The sequence below is a fragment of the Rhipicephalus sanguineus genome, chromosome 9 (assembly GCF_013339695.2).
Source record: "Rhipicephalus sanguineus isolate Rsan-2018 chromosome 9, BIME_Rsan_1.4, whole genome shotgun sequence".
Lineage (NCBI taxonomy): Eukaryota > Metazoa > Arthropoda > Arachnida > Ixodida > Ixodidae > Rhipicephalus > Rhipicephalus sanguineus.
The window spans coordinates 7,514,515-7,529,104 of NC_051184.2; the positions used below are offsets into that span (position 1 = coordinate 7,514,515).

General features: G+C 42.2%; 3 protein-coding genes across 3 annotated transcripts in view; 2 read left to right on the forward strand and 1 right to left on the reverse strand.

Annotated features, from left to right (window-relative positions):
* LOC119404538 (twitchin-like) overlaps positions 1 to 1,616 on the forward strand; it is a 96,220-nt gene extending 94,604 nt beyond the window's left edge. The window contains 1 exon segment of the mRNA XM_037671076.2: positions 881 to 1,616. The gene's annotated coding sequence lies outside the window, so the exon portion shown is untranslated.
* A 2,368-nt stretch (positions 1,617 to 3,984) lies between these two features.
* On the reverse strand, positions 3,985 to 13,345 carry LOC119404540 (UDP-N-acetylglucosamine transferase subunit ALG14 homolog). Its single transcript, XM_037671077.2, has 5 exons — positions 12,928 to 13,345; positions 12,268 to 12,470; positions 11,210 to 11,350; positions 8,670 to 8,729; positions 3,985 to 8,043 (listed from the first exon to the last, which is right to left on the reverse strand). The coding sequence occupies exons 1-5, from the start codon at positions 13,091 to 13,093 to the stop codon at positions 7,873 to 7,875; spliced, it is 741 nt and encodes a 246-aa protein (XP_037527005.1). The 5' UTR covers positions 13,094 to 13,345; the 3' UTR covers positions 3,985 to 7,872.
* Positions 13,346 to 13,474: 129 nt separating this feature from the next.
* The window catches only part of LOC119404541 (26S proteasome non-ATPase regulatory subunit 2-like), a 31,316-nt gene continuing 30,200 nt past the window's right edge, over positions 13,475 to 14,590 (forward strand). The window contains 3 exon segments of the mRNA XM_037671078.2: positions 13,475 to 13,625; positions 13,910 to 13,966; positions 14,074 to 14,238. Of these exon segments, the coding sequence (XP_037527006.1) occupies positions 13,542 to 13,625; positions 13,910 to 13,966; positions 14,074 to 14,238 (306 nt within the window). The 5' untranslated portion in view covers positions 13,475 to 13,541.

Sequence of the window (14,590 nt, forward strand, 5' to 3'; positions counted from 1 at the left end):
TATTTGGGATCATCTTCAAATGAGAGAGCAGTGTTTAGTTGTGGAAATAAGGGCTAGTGGAAGCAGTGGGTGATCTTGGAGCTTGCGACGCCATGCGCTCCCCTGTTGCAAGTCATACTGAGCGCGACTGTACATTTCTGTGTTTGGCTTCTTGCATTTGAAGTTGTCATACAAACATATCTGTTGCACTTGAATGCTCAAATGGTTCAACTGCAGTAACAAGAAAAAGTTAATTTAGGCTAAGTAATGCACATACATTTGTTTCCATTGTCTTCGGTATCTCTCATATTGGCATAATTTTGACTCAAGCTTATATCAGAGCCAACATTACCTTTAGTGGCCAGATCTGTAGTGACATGACATGGTTATCTTGAGCAGTTACGCATGTCAATCATTACACTCAAAGTTCTGATGTCGCATTTCAATCTTTGAGCACTGCACATAGTTATATATAATACCAAATAAACAAATATTCTTTCCATATAATCCTTCCAGGGTTATTTCTGTGTTTTAACTGAGTTACTGAAGCATGTTCTCACCATAAATGATTGAGTCATTATGGTAACATTCGTTTAAGATTTAAAGGGTTAAAAGAACACCCAAACAATGCGCTTCAGCAGGGTATGTGTAACGCACTTAACAAAAAACACTTGCATGATGGAGTAATCAAAGTACACAGCTTTACCATCAGCTTTTAAAATTTTTGCACATAAAGGGTTAAAAGAGCACCCAAGTAATGTGCTTAACGTGGGTGTGTGCAATGCGCTTAATAAAAAAAAAACAATTGCGTGATAGATTAATCAAAATGCACAGCTGAAAATGTTTCTTCTTTCCCTTTCCTACTCTCCCTTTCTGAGTCTCTCTTACTGTCATCTTTCAGGTGCATCATCTTGAACCTTTTGCAACGAAGTTTCTTCCTTCAACAAACTTTCTTTCTGTCTTCTGCAACAACAGGGCGGCAGGATGGCATCAACAGCATTATTTCTTCCATTGCTGATGGCCTTTTTTCTTTCTGTCTTCAAGAGAAGCTCACTCATACACCAGAACGCGAGAAGTGTGCAGGCGCGTAGGGTACGATGATGCCATCCTGCAGCAATGAGTGCTGCCATATAACCAACATCTTTCAGTTCAGCACTGCAGAGAGATAACGAAAACTGTTACCAGTGCATGAATGTACTCTGACCTAGGTGTTTTTTTTTTTTTTTGGCTTGCTGTAACGTTTTCTTTTTTCTCACGCGATATTTTCGACTTTTTGGAGTGTTCATTCTCCAACCTGTTACTGTCTCGAACTCGGCCTTTTTCTTTTCTTTCTTCGAAACTAAAACACTGTTATCACATACAGCAACAGTACTCTCTCGGGCAGCTAAACATGTTTTGGCTTCTGCCGTGGCCTGCGCAGCTCCTGCATCTCTATCCAAATTCATGCGACACCGACCAGTGCACAGTTCACTGCGATCCTAATACAATGTACTAAGACTTCAGAAGGTGGGGGCAGCTTCTGAAGAGTGCAGAGCTTGAGGCCATGCAGAGGCGAAAACATGTTTAGCAAACAGTGATTGTTTGTAGCCTGAGCGTCATTTTATGAGCATATGTGAATAAAAGAGAAGTCGGTGTAACCTCTGGTCTCTTTGTTTCCTTCTGTTGTCCACTCTGGTAGTGTCAAAGCATGCGAGTTGCGTGCATAATCCTCTCAGGTGCATTGTCCACATATGTGGACGCAACTTGTTTTTGCCAGATCTTGGGACCAGTGGCCAAGAATGGGCGAGATGCACTGAGCTTTAGATGAATTGAACCTCAATGCACTAAGTATGATTGCAGCCGATCACATTGGTGCAAGAACTACAATGTTCAACGGTTTGTTTGATGTATAAATAAATCTTTGAAATATTTAAAACATTTGATGTTTGACAAATAAATATTATATAGTAAGTTTTAATCCATACAGAGACGAATAAAAGATTAGGAGCGTGTATACACCGTTGTGTGTTGGAAGACGATCTAAATTTTAACCATTTACAGATGGGGAGAGAGGGAAAAGAAGAGACGAAAGGCAGATAGGTTGAAAAGGGTTAACAGTCCTATTGGCTACCATGCACTTGTGGACAGGGTAAGGGCAGCAAATATGAGGAGAAAAGAAAGACGAATTCTCTCCACATGCTGCAGTTTTGAAATCAGTTCTGAAGCTTTAAGAAAACGCCCTAGCACAGTCAGAGCAGTTGGGTACTTGCAAGTAGCCACACAGCACGTGATGCAACAGAAAGTCGTTGACTCCAAGAGATAGGAAGACAGTGGAGTGGATCAGAGAACAAACAGGCATAGTCGATTTACTTAGTTGATATCAAGAGGAAAGAATGGAATTGCGCAGGTCATGTCATGAGGACAGATAACCGATGGTTGGTTTGAGCGACGGAATAAAAAGCAAGAGATGGGAAACACTTCTGAGAACAACGAAGGGTTAGATGGAGCGACAAAATTAAGGAAATTTGCAGGTATAAAATGGAATCAGGCTCACAGCTTGAGGGTGGTTTGGAGGTAGTTGGGAGAGGCCGTTGTTTTGCAGTCGACTGATGATGATAGCTGATGATGATGAAGTAGCAAACACATGGTTAGGGTGGCCACCTTTCATACTGCTCATTAATTATCATTCCAACTCATTCCCTGAATACATTTAATGTCTTAGCAATAAATTTAACAGATTCATCACTCTCTGAGTATCACGGGACTCACGTCATGGATTCGATAAACAGTTTTAGGAGCTGCAATCATCGAAGGCATATCTACTTCTGAACAGTGGAGTAGTATGGCTGCTTAACATCTTCTAAACATTCTCGAGTTTTTTCTGGAAAAGATCACCTTCAGGATGGCTGAAAGTTCGGAAGGTAAAAATTCTGTGTTTGCCTTCGACACAACTTAAAGAAAAAAAAAGCTAAATTATTATTCACCAAATGTGCACATTGTCACAGAAAAGTATGCTCTCTTAATGAAATCAACAGCTATAATAGACATTCCTTTCACAATAACTTTCCAGCAACCCCCGTAAACGAAACTAGGTGAAACATATTTGCACAAAATAGCAAACTGAATGAAGCAAAAACGTGAACATGAAATGCATTGTGATATTACTAGCCTAGTGCTATGCTATATAAAACCACGCTCCAAATGTAAATGGCATTGCAATATTTCATATACAGGCTCTATTGCAAGACATCTGAGCTTCGCAGAAAATCAAGTACACTTGAAGGAAAGCTCCGGACATCTAACTACATTACACGTATTTAGCAATTAATACAATTTACTGGTCATCAAAAAGTCTCTTATTGCCAACTGTTTAATCACGGTCGTCTTGCATTCATGTAGCTATCACCTATTATTATCACCAATTTTTACCAGCTCGCTGTGACATCCCAGATTTTTACACCATCTGCTAGGGCCTATATAAATCTTTATCGATAAAACTGCATTCATTGTGTTCAAAGAGATCCAGACTTAACATGGAAAATTCCGTTAACTTTTAATGTGCCAACATGACCAAAACAGCAAAAATACTTTGGAAATTGTGACATCGCATCAACATATGCGCAGTAATTTCCAGCTTGAAAATTTTAAAAATTCATTTTCTTTTCAAATAATGAACTTGTTCTAGCAAAATTAACGTAAATGAAGTTTGTGATGCATAATTCATCAGTCAAAACTGATTAAGTGTATAGTCCTTTTAAAACGTGTTTTTAACAATGGGCTCCCTTGTCTGACCCTATTAAGTTGCATTTTAAGCTTTATAACACTGAAGATCATTCACTATGGTGTTCTGCCTACTTTCTCAGGTAAGTGTTACTTGCAAATACTTGTAACAATGTTATCACCCTTCCCCTTTACAATATGTTATTGAGAAATGTCCGAGATAAGTTCCGTTTCAAAAGCCTATTTTTAAATGACAGAAATACTCTGTGTTGGATGTTCCTAGAAAAAAGATACACAGGAAGCCAATAAGTGGTGTTATAAGTTTATTCTGGAGATCTCAAAAATCCAGGATTGCACACTCCAAACAAAAAAAAGAAAACACTGTGCGTCCACTTCACTGAGCCAATTTCTTCAAGTTGTGGGCACAGACACATTTTACAGGCTCTACGCTTGGCATTCCTTAAGCTGTGCGTGACTTGCATTAGCTGCACTTGTCAAGCCATTGCAAAAGAAGCTTGTGAAACAGCTTTGATAACAGGCATCACTTTTTCCTTGGATGTCCCAGGTTTTCGGCACACACTTCACAAGCAGCGCAGTTTGGCTCAAAGCGCCCGTGATGACAATACTGTCATTAAATTGCATGTGGGAAGCTTGTGAATGTAACTACGAGGGAACAAATATAAAGGCAGATGTCTTGGGAAGTGCCATAGCTTGCAAAATGGGCTTGAAGCACTCTTAAATGCATAACGCCTCGTCCATGGGCCAGCCACGAACGAAGCATATTTGCACATGCCCCAGCTTTGTACTAGAGACTAAAAAATTAGAAACAGAATCCTGAGAATGAATAACACACAGAGGTCGTCGCTGCAGTTTAACCGGAGACTCAAAAATAGAAAACAATTCGGCCAATCGTGCCCCGGTTTTACTGAAGGACTTACAGCAGATCAGGGCACTGCTGGAAAGCAGGATATGTTGCTTGTTACCTTCGAGAGGAGTGAAAAAAAAAATCAACAATAAAACCTGAGATGCGCTACTGTCCTTGCAATTTGCTATGAATCCCAACTGTTCTCACGACTAGCATTCTCTTCCTTAAAATATATAATCCCTTTGTTTTTTAATTGATTTCTGCATGGGTCTGTTTCTCCCATCTAAACATTTCTCACAGCATTCATTACAACCATCCATGCTGCAGCAAAGGCCTGCTCTGTGCAGTGGTGGTTGCTAGAAGAACCTCTCATTCTCGAAAGAGAGTAAAAAGGGGCGGGGAACCAAAATAAGATCAAAGAATCGAACATTCGAACGTATTGGCTGCTCGCAATCCACTCAGTAGTAGTAACCTCAAGTAGTAGAAAAACCCTGTGTAAAAAAAGATGAGAACAAAGAAATCAAGAGCTGCACAGCAGGCAACACTCCTAGACATATCAGTGGTGCTAGAAGTCATTTGAGAGCTAGAACATTGCCTTCCAACCTGTGTTATCAGCCACTGCAAACAATTACGTGGTGCAGTGCCTTAGGTGTCGTGGTGTCTCGGTTTAAATGCAGTCTGCAGCTAGCTACCTGTGTGGCAAACCTTGTGCTTGCCTCGGGCTACTGAACCAGCAGCAACCCAGGGGCATCGAACAAAAGAGCCTGCGTCAAGTGCGCTTAGCTACAAGCATGACACCACCGCCATCGACACATTCTAGTATAGGGTGAATTCTCCGTCCCCATTGGCAATAATGGACATATGCTTGCCATGGACTTTGGGCGCGCTGCAGCAAAAATACTCTGGAGCCTCCATTCAGGTTCATGGCTGTGCTGTTCTGTTTGGTCACATTCTTCACTCAGCCTCAATGCATATCAGCTGCCATACAAAAGCACATACACAACATCGATATTGCATGCAAATAGAATATCTGGTTGCACGGGAATGCACACTGCGATTAATTCACGTCACCAAAGCAGTTCAGAATCGTGCTGAAGGCAACATCTTGCAAAAGCCTGCACGATGTGTATCCAACATAAGTAGGCCTGACAATTTCAGTGTCAACTATTCCTTCCAAGAATGCCATTGAAATGCGTGGCCACTGCCCATGTTCAGTGCTTCCTCCCCTTTTTCTTAAGAACATCAGTCTATGAATCTTTAGTGTCGGTATAAAATCAATGATGTCCAATTGCGCACCAAAGTGCCAGAATATGATGAGTTTATAAAAGCATCACCATTCTTTAAGAACATAATGCAGATCCTGTGTTGAGACTTTTAAAAAATGCAGCGTCTTCCACAAATCTACCCTAAAATTTGTTCCTGAATGAACAATCCACTACTTCATTACTTTCTATCACCGATGCACACAAAGCTCATGTGGAAATACTCAGTGTTTAAATGCTTCCTGTGCCGTGCAAGAAAGTGTGCACAGGCAGATAATGGTTTCACAGTCTAACAACCAAATAGGTTGAACATTGATGGCACAGAAAAATTGTATAGAACCATATGGAGGATAAAAGATAACCCATTTTCTCTCCCTATCGCTATTACGCTTTGGTAGCGTCGAGTTATAGGTATTGTTAGTGGCATGCCTCTCCACAACACACAGAGATCCATATTCATTTATTAGCAGACTATATCTTAGCAAAAACACTGTTGCAATACTAGCATCATACAGAAATGCTTGCTTTCATGTAATGTTTGTTTTGTTTTTATCCTACATGTTTCATAGAGGAGTAAAAAGTTTTAGGCTGTAAAGCTAGGAACATTATGAAACAAGTATGGCACCCACATATCAATGCAATGACCTTATAAGCATTGTTGGCAGCCAAACAAAATGCATGAAGCTAACACCTTATGTTTTAAGGCAGCGATGGTGCATCTCTAAATTCCACAGCCAAATGGCCCCAGACAAAATTCACAGCCATGAACCTGAAAAAGCCAGGCTATCAGAGGGGAACCCAGTAATCTCTGTGCCTCAGATACTCATCTGGACTGTGCAAGGCAACACCACTCCACAACGCAAAGACTGCAATACAATAAGTGCACACCAAACTTAGTTCTTTGCATGGGGCTAAAAGCCACTACGAGAAACTTGGGAGCCTGGCAGAAGTTGACATCATCTGGTGACTGTTATAGTTACTCCAGCACCTATTCAACGTCTCAATAAAGTGCATTCTCACAATCCACTGACATTTGCGCTATTTCAATTCATGCGATGGAAGAAACACTCCAGCATAAAGGAGAGCCCAACCAATCATTCACACGTACTTTAAGTACCCTTGCAGTGCTTCTGGTGCTAGACTTTTCTTTCATGCTTTTGGAAATGCACGTAGCAGGAGCTTTCATTAGGGCTCCTAAATACTCCCCATACTTGCAGTCATATCAATTCATTTGACGTTTCCTAAGTTAGACCTACACAATGAGGATTTTGTACTTCCCTTTTTTTCTCCATTGTAACGAGTTTCTAGCAGTACTTTGAGATGCCAACAGCATGCTCGAAGTTATAGCAATAGCTTGCAAGAATAAAGGAAACGCCGAGGCCTATGCATGTGTTACATCAAACTTGCGAAATGTCAAATGCATGTGCAAGTGTTTAAAACCATCAAGCACCTCTGCGTACTAAGCTCGGGCGCGGCGCATGCACTCGCTGCAATAGTGGAATGTTCATATACCTTGTTTCATGTTTACTCTCTGCTACTCAATCCAAATGCAATAAAACTCGGGACAGACTGCATCTTCTAGCCATAACTTGTTCCACTAAAAAATTTCTGGTTGTTTTATATGTAAAAAAAAAAAATTTAATTATTTTGCATGGCCTCCTGATCTATTATGTCGTAAACATGCCACAGCAAACAGTTACATCTCCTAAAAAATGCCAAATTTCAAAAATTTCTTATGATTACTGAATCTGTAAGAACAATGAATGGCTTTTCATGGTAAAACCAGCGAACACCTATTGCTCTGACAATCTCAGGGAAAGGAAAAGCAGCAGCAGGTTGGTGGACACAGCTGTGTACTACATGTAAAAAGTGGTTCACTTTGTACTGTTGAACAAGGCACACTAATCATCATTTCATTTAAAGCCTCTTGTTTATGTTGCTAGCATAACACAGATATCGTAAGCCCCATGCGAGAGAGAGAGAGAGACCAACGCATCTCCTAATATGCCCTGCGCTCTAAAGGTTAAGAATGCCTTGCACAATCCACATGAGTTGCACAGAGATCACTTAGACGAGCAGGCCATGGTACGTAGCCCGAGGGTACTTGGTTGTGAGCTGGGGCCACTGGACCACAAAGTGGTCGACAAGGTGGTACAAGATGCGGCCTGATAATGACAGTGTCTCGACTCGACAGAAGCTCTCCACAAACACCACCGTTGTCCTCTTTGTACCCAGCACCTGTAAAAACCACAGGCAGAGCTGAAACATGCATCTCTTTTTCTTAAACACAAATGCTCAACATTACAGGTTCCAAGACTCTTTCACCATTTACACTTCCTCAATTAAATGTGTTTTGGGCATGCAAATGGTTACATGTGATACAGGTGAGAGAAATCCCCTGAAAATGTTACTTTCAAATGTGTGAAAACCTACCTCAGACTATCGATCAATAACATAACATTTTGCAGTAGCAAGATAGTTGCATGTTATAGCTTCGTCCTACAAGAACACATTTAGAGGTTCAACAAAGTGGTTGTAACTCACCATCCAAGCACTATTTTTAGACATGCGAAACTTTAAACCATGCTAACAGCCATACCAATATTTGCACCCGTGTTACACTTCCATCACTACCATGCATCCAGCACAAGTGTTTTCAACCTGTGTAGGTTTTATAACAGCAGCTTCACAAAACAATTGATGACTTCACTACATTGCATTCTAATTCCTATGTGAGTTCACCATGTTCATATTGTTACCATTATGTGATGCAACACTGCTTTAACTTAAACTGCCACTGAGGTTATTTTTCGTGCACGAAGTTGGAGGCCTCAATAATGCACAATGATTGATATGAAACTTACAGCCAGCACAAACGACATCAGAACAATTGGCACACATGTTCCTGGGCCATTGCAGATAATCTGAAAATAAAGAAAGTGTCCCAGTATAAGCTACACACTCACGCAAGTGCTGAGTAAAGGCCTACTAGTAGAGACTGCTACAAAAAATGCCAGGCCTGGGTGGAACACGCAGCACACTCACAGCGAAAGCTGGAAGAGCGGCCTTTTTAGAGCCCGTTGTAAACTCTCTTGGGGCAACTAATACAAGTACCAACTACGCCATAAATCATCATAATTTTTGCGAAGTAGGGAAGCACCCACTATGCCATTATTCGTCATTATGCGGAGAAGCAAGGTACCTGCTATACATCTGTACAGCATTACGTGCATTTTGTCGATGCCGTGGCTGATAACAATGAAGAATTATGGCTGAGCCCTTTGTAATGGGTGGGAAATTTTAAACCACCCACTCGTTATGCAATTCACATTGTGTGACGCCTTTTACTCTTCTACCATGCTATATTGCATCTGTTAATGTGATTCCCTGTCTGACATGACGCCTGTATAGGGTCTTTTTGTGAAAGAGTTTTCAAGCACCGGCGTGGCTCTGTGGTAGAATGCTCAACTGCCACGCAGAGGGACTGGGTTCAAATCCTGCTCGATACAGGATATTTTTTTTTCTCATTTTGCGCAATGGCGGTTACGGACAACGGCGGCGGCGGACAACTACGTCACCAAAATCGGCTGTTGTGATCTCATAACAGCTTTCGCTGTAAAATGTCACAAAAGGTAAGCTGTTTTTCTTATGAAAAAAGTGCGGCAACAAGCACATACACATTGACTGTGTACTCCCCTCAACAGCTAAATGCTTCAAATTGATTGTCCAGACATTTGAAACTAGGGGATAAAATTACTTACACACCACCTAGATGCATAATTAGACACATTATCAATGGCAAGTCTAAATTTTCTAAAAGGCACCAAAGGCATTAGCAAGAAAAGAATGTAAGAATGCTCAAAGACTGTCTCGAAGTGCACATTGAAAGAACACCAGATGGTCAAAAATTAACCCGGAGCATTTGGCTTTTTTTGTGTTTCAAGGACCCTGTGCTGCTATGGGTCCCCAAAGTTAATCAAACAACATCTATTTATGTGAATGCTTGTGATTGATGCATTACAAGTAATACAATATTTTTAGGTGTAGGTTCATGGCAGCCAACTAAATTCAGCTAGAGTTACCAGGTATGCTAACCTGTTGTTAGCTGAAGCCATAAGAGCCAACCTTCACATTTTGGATTTATGCTGGTTTCAAACTACCTCAGCAATTCGGCTGTTACAGCAGTCTAAATTTTTCAACCCTGGCATCACTGCAACGTGGGTATTTGCACTGTTTGTCTTTTCAAAATTCTCTTTGTACAACAGTGTCTGTCACAAAGTGCATCTTTCATTTTTCTAGCTCAAGAACACCAAGTCGCTCCCATTTAAAGGTACCATTAAAGTTCAGCCAAGCATTTAAACCAACATAAAAATTACATTTATTTGTATCATCAAACTCACAAGCACTTTTTCCACAGAAAATGCCTGCAGTAATACCCAACTCTTTATTTTTTTAGAATACTATGTAATTCTAGGAACAAAATTGTGCTTTCTATAGATGCAAGAAGACAATGGGATTGATACTACTCCCGAATGCTTATTTGGGAGAACACATGCACGCACACATGCATATACATATATTTATGTGTGTTGCTGCGATACAACAACATACACTTCAAAACAGGGACTCGGCAAGAGACTACGCCTAAGCAGACTAAACTGCCTTATTAAGTTAAATTATGACTTACCAAGATTCTCGCTACTATAAAAGCCTTTCCGACTGCAGTAACATTTTCTTTGGGCTCTTTCAATCAAAATGGGTAATGATATGCAAGCTAGAATTCTAGAATGACAGAAAGCGGAGCTAGTTTCTAGGCTTACCGTAAAATCCCTAGCAAGCACGCCCCCCCCCCCCCCCCCCAACCCCCACTGTGAAAGATAATTGGACAAGATTTGCAGGGAAGGCCCTTGCTCGGTCGTGGACCAAAATTCAAGATGGCAGTGGAACAGCCACTAAGAACAAAGAATGCATATCGGTGCTTCTAATGAAAAGCTTTATTGAATACCCATGCATTTACTGTTTTTAGTGAACGGGAGGGAGTCCTCGTGTGAAATTTCATGTGTTATGACAAGGAGGGAAAGACGTTCGTCAAATGTTCCGACAATTTGTGACCACTCGGAATGCAACCCCAAGGCACCAAACTGTACGACTACTAAGAAATCGTCCACATATCTGAAGACTCTCAGAGCTTGGATTTTTAGGAACCACTGCTGCAGGATTCTGTAGCGGAGAAGGGGCTGAAAAAAAAAAAAGGTAGGATGTGGAGGGGGGGGGGGGGCACTTGCTCGGTCCATTGGAGCATATTTCAAATCTCCCGAAAAGGAAAGGGGGGGGTGCTTGCTCGGGATTTTATGGTAGTATTTTACTTTCTTCAATGTTCAAGCTGCCGGATGTGAATACTCACGACATCTGGTGAATGGCGCAGAAGGATGGGTGCTGATGCCAGAAGTGCGTAAAGCGTCGTTGGCACCGTTGTCAGCCAGGACTGGTGCAACTCGCGACTCCTTGGAATGCGCTCGACAACATAGTCGGAAGGTTCTTCCGCCTGAAAAAGTGGTGCAGCAAGAGGGCATTGTTGTGGAATGAGCGAAGGATTTATTTATCTTGAAATACTGCAAGCCATTGATTTGGCACAAGCAAGAGATGCTTTACGTAAAATGAAGAAGCATACAATCAATCAACAAGAGATATAAACACCAGAAACAAGATGATCGTAGCGCGGTAATTGTCAAACAGATGTGGCCACCAGATGGGAACAACACATCATGTAGATAGTAGTAATGGCTAACAAAATAACTAGCGGCATAAAATAATTAGAAGCGTTATAGGTGCAGAATATGGCATCGTAATTCACTATCAAAATCATCAGATCTAAATATGCCCTGTGGAAAAGGATTCGAACTGGCAACTGTGCATGGAACTGCTCGTTTGACCATTAATTTGTTTCACAGAAGTTACGAGCAAAAAACAATTTGTTCTTGCATTAAACCCTTTGCAATACCTGCTGTTCTGAGGCAATTCTGGCTGGGCCAGTGTAAATGATGCAGCTGTGGTTGTACTCGTGGCCAATGATGAAGTGTACAAAAGAAGAGCAATAGAATTTTATTATCTTACTTCTATAATCGCGTCATTTGATAATATCATGAAATCTCTGAATGACTTTGCACGTAACTATTTTCTTGAACAGTATATTAAGAATTCCTCAAAGTTAACTGTTATAAAAAAAATTTTTTTTAGCTAACTCGTATGGCACATAAATGAGATAGTGTTTGCAGAATATGTGATACAGTATGGTTACTTTAGCAAGCCAAAACGTATTCATGATGCTCCGTTCATTAATAAACGAAAGAAAACAATTTAAGCGAAAGAAGAATTTAACCGTTTATTAATAGTGTTTTATGAGCGTCAAAACGAGGTGATGAAATAAGCGTCAAAATGAGGTGATGCGTCAAAATGAGGTACCTCAGGACCGTCGGTGGCGTCCTTTTTAGAGGAGAGGAATCTCAGGAGAAGGACCTGTGACGACGATGCGACTCTCCACATCTCTAATTGTTTGGCCTTATCGGCGCTCATTGGATCCGTTGTTGCCGTCACGTAGACACGTGGGCTGTACGACGTTGTCGATATATTCTCCACCAGCTTAAGCATCTCGAACGTGTGGCCGCCTGCGCAACAAGGTGGACAGGTTGAAGTGCAAAGACTACAGCACGTCGCTTACAGAAGCAAATAGGTTCTGGAACACTGCAACGCGATGCTGCTTACGCAGCACCGACGTGGAACAAACAACGCCGACAGGGCAACGTTCGCACAGCCAGCGCAGCGGTATTCGTGTGAAATGCAGCTGCTGGCATAAAGACGCACACTGCGGCGAGTTCAACGGGCTATGCGACCGTCGTCAAGGGCGAAATGCAGCAACTAACGGTCGTAAAACGTGCGATTGCAATCGTACTTTCTCCACAAAAACACTTGGCACAGATTAGTCGGTAGCGGCAACGAAAACGCTGGTGCAAGTTGCGATGCGCGGCAGTGCATACGTAGCATCATCCGTCGATGGTACAGTACGTTGTTTACGACACAGACAGTACGGCGTGATTGCGAAATTAAACGGTTCGGCGCGCTTACCCGATCCCAGCACAATCATAAGCTTGGCAGGTTTTCTCCGGGGAATCTTGCACGCTTCGGCAGCATGTCTGATCCTGACGAAAACCCAGATGACTCGAAAGAGAAGAACGATCGCCAAAGTGGCGATCAGGTGTTGGAGGTAGGTCGCGTAGGCGAAGGTTTCCATCGGATGCGTGCGATCGGCAAGCTATGGCAAAACTGAAACTGGGCAAGTCCGCGTAGTTGACTCTATTTTCGAAGTACTCGCTCGACGGCGCTACATCTTTGACTCTCGTCGCCTTGGTCGAGCGCTTCCGACGCTTTCCCACACGATGTGCACTCGGTTGCAGCACGGTGTGCTCAGCTGCAGCGCATTATTTCGCACGATTTGAGACGCGAGCGTAGTACGTCACTTCACAACTGTAGCCATTATGGTGTCGCCGTGGTTCGAGAGTTTTAGATGTTCTACGCAAGAAGCGTTAAACGTTCAGTAAGAACGCGCCTGGATATTTATATAACCTCAATATTAATTAATATACCGATCCGTAGTTAAGTTAGTTAGCGAAACTACTTCGCGTATACCCGTCACGCTTGTGCAACAGCACGTGCCTTGCCTGGCTTGGAGAGTTTCAAACATGAAGGAAAAGACGGTCGCACCGGCGGAAAGCGAGCAACCTGCAAAGGAGAAGAAAAATGAACCAGAAAAGGAATTGGAACTCGTGAGTGAATCGTACAATCATAAGACGACTCCCTGGGCACCAAATAAGAGCATTTCTTTCGCGAACCGTTCTCTGTACACGTCGTTGACATGGGCGTCCAAATCTTGCTGTCTCACTTCGCGCACGTTCATGATGCACTTTTTTTTATCTACGAACGTCGTACTGAAAATTATTATTTTGCTGTCTTTGCATATGTCTAGCGTAGTCGCTGTTTGTTCATCTCTCTGTTGTACGACACTCCGAACGCCGTACTGTGGTGGTCATTCCTCGTTGCATCCTTTCAGACGGAGGAAGACAAGCAGCTTCAGGACGATCTGAATTTGCTCGTTCACCGCCTCGTCGTAAGTGTTTGTCTCCCTCATTGTACGAGTCACACGGCTGACCTGTTCTCCTACTTACTTATTTCCTCTTCGTGCTCGCGTAACACGCTACCCTTTGCCACTGACAGGAGAATGATTCTTCACTGTACCTCAACGCTCTGGAGAGCCTTCGTACTCAGATTAAGGCCTCGACCACATCGATGACGTCGGTGCCGAAGCCTCTGAAGTTTCTCAAACCCCATTACAAGACGCTGCAGGAGGTCTACGAAAAGATCACCGATGAAAAAACGAAGGTGAGCCTGTCAAATCGAGTGATTCGCCGGTTACTGTTCAGCCTACGGTACTGCTGTCGGCTGTCTTATGTTCGCCACTATGATTAAATGTTCGGATAACATTTCTTCTGATCATGGAAATCTTCGTAAGCGCGTCGAGAAACTATTATTGCGGTACCGAACGAAACAGTAAGGTAGTGTTAGTGTCAGATGGTCGCCATCTGCAATACTCTTGGCCATTGAAAATTTCTGCTGAGAAGTTGCCGTAGCTCTTGCAGCTTAATAAAGTAATTTTGCGTTGTGCTGCAGCTTGAAAGCAATGTCATAGTTACTTTCTTGCCGACAATAATATTGGGGTATTGAACGGAACCTG